The following is a 9,651-nucleotide window of genomic DNA, read 5'->3' as shown; positions in this document are numbered from 1 at the left end:
TGGGACAATAAGATTGATTAGTTGAGTGGGTCCATGTGCCGTCGTGGAGGAAACAAGCTATGAGGGGGCACGTGATTGACGAGAAAATGGAGAAGCAAGCGGGACAAGTAGATAATAACCTCTTATATTTTTTAGGTATAGAGAAGGGATACATAGAAGAGATAGATATAAAGGCTTTGTTTGATAGAACTTATAGAATCTATTCTACTATCTAGGAAGAGTTCGGCCAAACATTTTTCTAGAAAGAAGTTTTTCTCTACTAACTTTGTAAATTTATTCTTTGAAGTGAACTAAGAGGCTGAGAGTTAAAACATGTAGGTTCTCCTGATTTTATGAAGTGGTTCTGTGTCATGATTTTAAGAGTTTATATGCTAAAGAAATAAAAAGAATTATTTTTAGCTACAAAATCACTCTTCTTGCTTCCATATAAAATCAGGATCAAATGGAGCTCTACCAAACTGTCTGATTGTATTTGAAACCAAGCCATTATCTCAAGTTTTTAAAAAAGTCCTTTCGGGAAAAAAGAACTCTTGGAAAAAGAAAAGAAAATCCACGTCCGATGAACACATGGAACTCTAAACTGATATACACGCCTCCTCGACTTCCTCTATCGGCTCTCGCAACCCTCGACCTCTGCCGCAGTTCAGCTCCCCTCCGCCCTACTCCAACTACTGGAATCGCAGATCCATCTGGTTCTGATCGATTCCTTCACCTGCTGGTGAGGAGGCCTGGCTTGCTTGGATTGATTTTTCTGCCCCGATTTGCAGCGGCGAGCGGAGATGAACTGCGAGACCTGTCAGCTGAAGGAGCTGGTCCGATACCGATCCTAAGCCCTGTCTCAGTTTCACTACCGTCCTTTTGCTTGCTTTCTCATCGCTTATTTTGACGATTTTTTTTTTCTTTTTTTTTCCTGGTTGTTTGGGCCGCAGGAGCTGGAACCGACGGAGATCAGGGATGTGCTGCGATGTGAGTTCTCAGATCTTAGTTTTTTTGCATCCCTTGTCATCTCTCTATCTTCGTTGAAAGGGGTCTTTTATTACCTCAACAAATTTCTCTCTATTGACACGACACGGAAACCCTAATGTACTGTATTAATTCACATGCTTCTGATGGTATTCATTCACATACTTCTTTGTTGTTATTTTTGCAATAATTTTTGGAATAGAGTAATTTCTTGTTGCAGTTTTGAAATCATGATGTTAACTAGTGGATTTCACCTAGGTTTACCCCATGGGGAAACTTAAATGCTGTATGGATGTATGGCAGTACAAGCTTAACAAAAATTGGGCTAATAGTGGACTTACTCTCTGCAGCAGATGATATTATTATACGACGCAACACTATGTTGTGTATTTTTCACTATTTTGTTCTGATTATCTTCGTTCCAGAGTCCTTGCTGCTGTGAGTTCTTAACTTTTTTCTATGTGCTTGAGCTCCTTCCATTTGACAGATAAATAACCTTTATACTTGCCCTGATTATTAGTAACTGCACTCATCACTTAGATGTCTTCATGACTTCAGGTCCTTCTATTAGTAATAAGGAAGTGGAGTATTTCTCTGTGTTCTTTTATACTACATAGCACCTGCTAATGGATATGGTAAATATGAACTATGCTGCAGGCATTTTGCACACCATATTCTTCCATAGAACCCTCAGCCTGGTTCGCCCCAAAGATGTTGACTGTGATTTCCTTGAGATCACTTATGTGAGTATTTCCCTCCATTAAGATTTGGTTTGTTTCCATTGTCAAGGAATACGGTGTTGTGCTTTAAGTAACTATATATTTGTATATTTACTGCTTCCATTTGAAAATTATTGATGCTTTGACTTTTCATAGACTCCCAACTGCAATTTTCACCACTACTTATATTCACAATATATGGTTCTAAAGCCAGATTTTGTTTCAAGAGAAAATGTAACCTATATTCGTCAGTGACATAACTCTTCCAAAGACCCAATAATTGAGTATCTAAAGTTAGTAAGTTACAAGAAGATGCGACCTAGGATTATTTAAGAACATGTCTGGAACCCAAATCTGTGACTATAGTGTTTGCTGGCATTTCACATATTAAACGACTGTCTAGCGGTGGGCAAGAATGCCTGTCTTCTCTTTCCTCGTATTATTATGGCCAATCAAATTGGTTCTGTCATAGTAATGCTTCACTTAGCTGTAGCCATAAGCCATGGTCCAGTATTACTGTTACTAATATTGAGGTTAGAGCTGGAAGTGGATTAGCATCCGCATCCAATCAGCCCAATTCAAAAGCAATTCAACTAGTGAGGCATGCATCCAATCCAAACCGATGCCATGCAGAGAAAATCCAGTCCAGTACCTCGTCAATCCAAATCCAATACAATCGTCCAAATACTTCTGTCCCCGAGGTACTCACCGTTCAAGCAGCCCGTTCCAGCTTTGCCAGTATCACCGACCTTGTTCGACATTGTTGGGGTAGAAGGAATACAAGCAAGAATCGGATCGAGAAAGGGAAGAACTCGGAAGAACACGAGGAGCAGGCGGAAGGTCTGTTCTTAGAGGGGTTCAGAGTTTTGGTAATACAATTGTCATCTTTCTCGCTCACGTCTCTCCCCTTTTTCATCCGACTCTGCCGGTGGCGTGTCCAAGCAGCACAGCTGGCTCTAGGTCCTATGGATCACGCCCATTGTGGCTCGGATACGCGAACACTTGGACATCTGGCCTGTTTGCTGGTTCTGGCCTGGCTCAGCTCACGTGACGAGTTGTCAGGTCCCCAGCAGTAGATGTGCCTGCTTCATCCCTTGTCCCATTCGGTATGGTCACCCTCCTGGGCTGTAACAGACATCTCCTGGGATGGAGGCAGAGAAGCAGTGGGACACCATTATGGACGTGCTCGCCATGGTGCTCACGCAGCCTAACCAGGTGGTGTTCCAGTCCCAGACGATCCTCGCTGCACCAGCAGAGGCCAACAGCACCCTGGGCCATGAGCAACGACGATTTAAGCTGGAGGCGACCAAAGTACGCAGATGTGATCTGGCAAGCTGGAGAAGCAGGCATCGCTGCAGTAGCAGCAACAGCTGGAGGAAGACAATGCCATGAGCAACTGCTGGAAGCTGGAGATGCCACGGTGGAGGTGCTGCTGCCCACCTGGGAGAGGCACCAGGAGGAGAGGGGAGAGGTCCAATTCCAATGGATATTTGGATATCCAGCTCTTTCTATCCAAACCAATCCAATGCGTTTGGATCCCATGGAAAGAATGTCTAGGCCCAACCAACATCCATCCAATTAAATCCAAAGTGGGTCCAATCCATTTAGATTTTGGATAATCCAAATCCATTGTCAGGTCTAATTGAGATTTACTTTTCGGTAAACCAGAATCAAAAGGAGCTAACTGATTTTAATGTGTAGTTGTAAAATTTAGAATCAACAGAGACAAGTGATCAGCAGATTAATATGTGCTGTGGGCAGCAACTCATGTTTTGTGTGTTAGAAATCCAAAGCTTACTCAAGCAGGCAGTCCTGCTCTCTCTTCCACGCCCTTTAGCACACGATGGTCCATCCTCCATTGCTGCGGGCATGGAACCCTTGTGTCAGCGAGTACAAGGGAAAGGAAGAGAAGAGGCAGTAGATAGAAGAGTTCTCTAGAAGGAATGATGATGCATGATCGTGATTTACATCTAGGGAGGGAGGGAAGCGCACAGGAGGGGGCATTGCGTGTACGCGGGTGGGTAAAAAATTATTTGGTGAAAAAATACAGTCTGGGGAGGGCGGCGGGAGATGAATTGATGGCAGGAACATGTAAGACTCCCAATGGTGACTGTAAATGCGTTGATGGTCCACTGACAAATTAGTTTGCACTGTTAGTTTAGAGATACTGATTGATCCGAGGATTCTAATATTGAGTGGGTAAAAACCTTTTGGGTAAGATGTATTTTCAATTCATTCGCTCTTCTATATTATATAGATAGATAGATACACTGTATAATGTTTCAACAAGCATTTTAGCAAGTTGCTTTCTCTGTATCAGTTTCCAACTCAACCACAATGACAGATGTCCAAATATGATTACCTTGCTTGTTGCAGTCTAACAACTTCCTTTCATTTGCATTTTCTTTGCCACTGCTTACTGTGATGTTTTCATGTGTTTAGGTACAATGTGGTCTACCGGAACTAGAAAAGGAAGTTGATGAAAAGATAGACCAGTTCACTGCTTGGGTGGAGAAACACCCAAATCGCAGAAGCCAGGTCTGAACTACAACAATTAACCATTTTGATATTATGCCGCAGTTTACTTCTGTTGCTGCTGAACTATGTCATCTTTCTTCTGATTAAGATTAGTGGCTGAACTGAATATCTCAGATATGCCTCTCCTTCTTCGACGAGAAACACAGACACCCAGGTTGGTTTGTCAACAAAACAGAGCGCATTTATTGGGAGCAATGGTTCATCAATTTGCATATCATGAGCCCCAAAAGATACAGCAAGTCAAACAGCTCCAAAGGGCTGACAAACATTGGAGGTAATTTGGTTAACTAAAGTTTCATGGCAGGCTGTCATAAACATATTGAATGTAGCAGTAACATTTTTTGCAATATGCTCCTAGCAAATGCCCTGGAGGAGACCAGCACAAGGCGTGCTGCATTGGAGTCGTCGATTAACGAAGTGCTATTCCAGATCATAAACTTCGCCAATGAGAAAAAGGACCACATTCCTGCCATCCCTGACAGAATTTTCAATCACGAGATCATGATCCCAAGGTGAGTCTTATATTTGATATTGGTGGGTCTGTGATAAGGCCCATCCTTAGTTAGCCCAAACAATTTTTTGTTAAGATTATCTACATACATCTCGATCTCCAGGTGACCCCTTTTCCTTGGACGTGTTGACAGCTCGGATTCTGTATTTGGATGGAACACCGATGTCATTCGCAGGGTGCTGAATAGCGGGCACCCGTACTCACTTTAGCTGAAGACGACAGCACGCTATTCTGTGTACATAAGGGTGTACCCTGCTAATCTGGCTTAGGGAAAACCTAGTTCTTTATACATAATGACATAATGTTGTACGCTGCTTATCTGGCTTGTAAATACATAATGACATAATGATGTACCTTGCTCATCAGTCAAACGCTCTTAAGTTTGATAAAGTTCATAAAAACAATATCAATATTTATGCCTCCAAATATGTTTATTATATAAAAATATATTTTATGATTAAATTTAATGATACTTATTTGATATCATAAAATACTAGTATTGTGCAAATAGATTTGATCAAACTTAAAACTGTTCAACTTCTTGAAAAGCGATAGTTGTATTCTTTTTGTGTCGGAGCGATTATCATTTATGGACTCACCATGGTCTGTAAATTTTTTTGTTGAACAAAATGTAGCAGACTGATCTACAGATTGAAGCTTCTTCCGATTCCGATTATATAAAGTTGATGTCGAATCGGGTTTTCTATGGTTCCTCGGTCTGTGCTGTGCCCGGCCTGATCCATTCAACCAGACATCTTGGAGTCCACTTGAGCTCAAAGCCGATCTCTTTGATCTTGGAGGACACGAGAGCTCAGATTCGCTTAACTGTTCTTAGGCTTAGGGTCCCTTTGGAAGGCAGGATTTTCATACAAATTATGCAGGAGTTCAAGAATCCATTTACCTTTAGGAAAAATTGGTTGTAGGACATTGAAAGTGAAGTTGCTTTGCCAGTGGACACTGAAAAATGTTGCCTTGCTGCTGGACACTCTAGATTGAGACAAATTTGCTGGAAGACACTGAAAATATTAAAATATTCATCTCCCTCCATAGGAGAGAACACAATTGAGAAATGTCATTTTTGCCCCCTGGCTGTTTCTTCTTCCTCCTTTTAATTCTCTCCGTTGAAGACCTTCATCTTATTCATTTTGGCCGTCTTGCACCCTAGCTGGACCACCTCCCCCACGACTTGCACATAAAAAAATGAGCCAGGGGCAGAAACGACATTTCACAGTTATACTTAACTTTATATCAAGAAATGAATATTTTCATGTGTTCAAAGTCTAACAACAATTCTTTCTCAAACTAGAGTGTCCATCGGCAAAGCATCTTTTTTTCAGTGTTCGCTAGCTGAAAGGACTGACGCCTAAGAGGGGGTTGGATTAGGCAACTTAAAAATCTACTTCTAACTATGACCTCTAATTTTGACCTTGCAAAACCTGTGTAAAAAAGTAATCTATCTAAATGGGCAACTATGGTTTTGTTAAGTGTGTTGCTATCTCTACCGTAAAAAGGGTTAATCCTATCAACTAGCCTATCAAACTAAGCTAGAAAAGTAAGCACACAACCAAGGTACATAATATAAATGCGGAAGGTAAAAGGCGATAGAGATGCAAACTCCCGTCGATGACTCCGGTATTTTTACCGAGGTATCCAGAAGCACTCAAGCTTCTCCCAGTCCTCGTTGGAGCTCCTCGCAGGGAATCCTCCTGGACCGCTCCCCGCCGTCTTCACTATCAAGCTTCCGACCAAAACGCCATGGGCCTTATTCCGTTTGGTACATAGTGGCAGCCACACCACAGACACGTTGATGTGGTCTCGCAAGACTAAAAGTCCCGCCGAGTACAAACACGGTGCGCACAAGCACCTTTGGTCAAGAGGTATGCAAACCTCACTTAGTAACTAAGCCCAAGCCTAGAGCAAGCGCAATGAGCATGGTGTAACTAACCTAAGTGGTTCACAAAGCACCTACACTAATCACCTTGTGATCTTTAAGCCCTATACAAGTGGAGAGCACAAATGAGGTGTAGCAACACCCTCCTATCTTCCCTTAGCTCCCACAACCTCCAAAAGGCCAGTTGGAGTCATATATATAGCCCCTGAGTGGTAATATAGCCATTGGAGCCGAGCTCCACCTTTTGTGTGGGCATCAGACGGCGATGCGACACCGCCACCCCTAGGACAGTGACCACTCCAACGATTAGTTTTCAAACTAGCCGTTACTGGGCTAGCACCGCCACTCCTAGGCGGTGCACCACCACCCATGGCGCTTGCCAAAACGGTTTTCCCCGCTCTTAGGAAAATTAGGTGGTGCATCGCCACCCCATGTCGATGCCAGGGGTGGTGTACAACTTGGTTTCTGGTGCCCCCCTTTGCTGTCTGTTTTCGTTTCCTTCATATGTCTTCACCTGGGCTCTTCCGTCTTCGCGTCTTAGACTTTCTGCTTCTCTTCCATGCTTCCAAGATTTCCTCTAATATCTCTCTTTGAGTGTTGAACACATTCTTTGAGCTCCGACCTTGGTCCAAGTTGCGTTGCAACCTATTGGACTGTAAAACAAACACTTGAAAAATCATTAGTCCAATTTGGTCTTGTTGACCATCAAACACCAAAATCCAAAGTAAATGGGCCAATGGTCCATTTTCCTTGCAATCTCTCCTTTTTGGTGATTGATGGCAACAAAAACAAAGCAAGCAAATAATAAAAGTTTCAGAATTTAAAAACTATCTACTTGCTAGGACTTGTGGCCTTCCTTGTGGCACACGGTGCAAACCATGGTTGGTCCTTCATCAAGCTTCTTCACTCCCTTCACGGTTTTGCCTTGTACTTGAGTCAAGTCCTTGGTGAGGTGAGCCACTTCTTGCTTGAGTTGCTCATTCTCCATTGTGACCTCTTGTGTACATGTCTCTACAACAACTTTCTCAAAATGAACTTGGTCACAAAAGGGTGAGTCTAGACATAAATCATTGCAAGAAGTAGAGGCATCTTTTTAGGCATGTCAAAGATTGAACTCTTCTTTTTAGGTGCCTCGCTGGGGTTTGTACCAACAGTTTCAAGATTAGCAACCTCATTAGTTAGCTCATCACAATGTTTGCACATGGTTTCCATTTTAGCAAGCAAACTTTTATAAGCATCTTGTGAGCTAGATAAATTTTCCTTTAATTTTTCATTTTCTTTACAAGTTGCACATCATTGATTGTGCATTCATTTGTGTTTGCACTAGACTCAAGTTGCTCAGTTTTAGTAGATAGCTCCACATCAAGTAAAGCCTGTGAGCTATCTAACTTTTCTTTCAACATCTTAAGCTTCTTTTGTTCAATAGTGCAAATTTTAGCAAAGTTAAGATTTTCTTGCACAATTTTATCATAAGAAGGTGGCTCATCGTCACTATCACCATTGTTGTGAGCTATCTAGATGATATAGTGGTAGAAAATACAGGACCAGGAACACAGAACTCTGCATCAGACTAGTCAAAACTGGATTACGCTAACATAATAATCTCCAAGCATGATCTAATCTTCGACACCAACCAGATTTTCAGAAATGGTTCCGTTCATCATGACTTTTAAGCTGGTAGAGAACGACAGTTTGTTAAATCTCACTTCAAGTCATTTTGTGAATGAAACTTGCTGTCCTCTGTTGGATTTATTATGGGTTAGACCCATTTAGATTTAATAAACCAATAAACTCTATGGTGTGTAATTATGGACAATATATATATTGTACCAAATAGGAGCAAGTCCAAGGGTTGGAGTGGCTGGCTGATGGTACGGGAGTTTCAACTCATTATCTACGGGTGTTTCGATAATTAATTGAGGGAGTTTCAACTCCGCGTGAAAACCCTTCAGATGCCCGTCTCCTCAGCCGCCAGCAGGGAAGTCCCTTCCCCTCCTCTCCTCTCGAGACACAAGGATAAATAGGAGACTCATCTCTTTGGTACATGAAGAGAGAACATACATATCACAGTTCCGTTGCAAAAGTAGGAATCACCATCTTGTAACTTCGCACGCACGGAGGAGCGAGAGGGCAGGTGCCTTCGGAGCCCTTGCCGTTCGAGACCTTGCACGGAGGATCGGCAATTACGTTTTTGGGAGCGTCTACGCGACGGCCCAACTCCATTGCTGTTGTTCATCTTCTTCGCGGAGGACTCTTGGTGTTGCCTGTCGCCGTCTTCTCCTTCCCGGTGATTGGTTCGTCGTCTTCACCTTCGTCTCTACTCCATGGCGATCGAGGAAGGACAAAGTTCTGGAAATCTGAATGCACGAGTCTCAGGGTATGATCTGTTCGTCTTCCCTCAGTTTTACGTCACTCTGTTTCTGTTTGTTTCAGTAGCTCTGTCGTGCAGTTTCATTAGTTGTGTTATAACTGTTTCAGTAGGTTTGTTTCATCATTTCACAAAATATCTGTTGTCTGTTCCTGCTATGTTTAAGTTCTGCGTGTATGCCTCTGTTCTACAGTTCTGTTGTTTCGCTAGTATCTGTTTTTCTGTTTCAGTTTCAGTACATCTGTTTATCTGTTTCGATAGTTATATCATGTTTGGTGCTGTTACAGATAATTATATACCATGCTATGCTTTGATATTTGATATGCTTTATGGATCATGGTTGCATGTCGTAATTATGATTCATGTCATATTTATATTTATCAGTAATATCATATATGTCATCATCATATTGTTAATTTATGGAATTAAAATGACATGGAAATTGCCTAATATTCTAACACTCCAAAAACCTAAGTATAGGCATTTTTCTGTCAGAGGTTTTACTGTCGTGTTGAAACCTGATACTTTTGATGGTAAAAACTTCTTGATCTGGAAAGCTAAGATAGAATTGTGGCTAACTGCTATGTCATGTTATCATGCCGCTGAGGGCAAGCCTGCTAACTTGTCTCCTGAGGATGAGGCTAAGTTTAAGGCTGATGAC

The 9,651-nt window shown here is 42.1% G+C and overlaps 1 protein-coding gene across 2 annotated transcripts; it reads left to right on the top strand.

The window, feature by feature from the left end:
• Positions 535-5,151, top strand: LOC8059084 (autophagy-related protein 101). 2 transcript variants are annotated; one of them, XM_021458189.1, is made up of 7 exons: positions 535-812; positions 930-966; positions 1,621-1,706; positions 4,125-4,220; positions 4,335-4,494; positions 4,579-4,732; positions 4,865-5,151. In XM_021458189.1, exons 1-7 carry the CDS (start codon positions 780-782, stop codon positions 4,938-4,940), a joined length of 642 nt encoding a protein of 213 aa, XP_021313864.1. In that variant the 5' UTR covers positions 535-779; the 3' UTR covers positions 4,941-5,151. The 2 variants fall into 2 exon arrangements, with proteins under 2 accessions (XP_021313864.1, XP_002453667.1); XM_002453622.2 differs by having other exon boundaries at positions 536-812; positions 4,835-5,151.

The sequence above is a fragment of the Sorghum bicolor genome, chromosome 4 (genome assembly GCF_000003195.3).
Source record: "Sorghum bicolor cultivar BTx623 chromosome 4, Sorghum_bicolor_NCBIv3, whole genome shotgun sequence".
In the NCBI taxonomy this organism is placed as follows: domain Eukaryota; kingdom Viridiplantae; phylum Streptophyta; class Magnoliopsida; order Poales; family Poaceae; genus Sorghum; species Sorghum bicolor.
Note: the sequence above shows the minus strand (reverse complement) of the source record. Positions and strands in the feature narration are given on the sequence as shown.

Excerpts from the sequence above, each read along its gene's own strand:
- LOC8059084 (XM_021458189.1), top strand. The coding sequence starts at position 780 with ATGAACTGCGAGACCTGTCAGCTGAAGGAGCTG. Across the intron at positions 813-929 it reads CCTGTCAGCTGAAGGAGCTG|GAGCTGGAACCGACGGAGAT; the intron begins GTCCGATACCGA and ends TTTGGGCCGCAG. Across the intron at positions 4,221-4,334 it reads ACCCAAATCGCAGAAGCCAG|ATATGCCTCTCCTTCTTCGA; the intron begins GTCTGAACTACA and ends TGAATATCTCAG.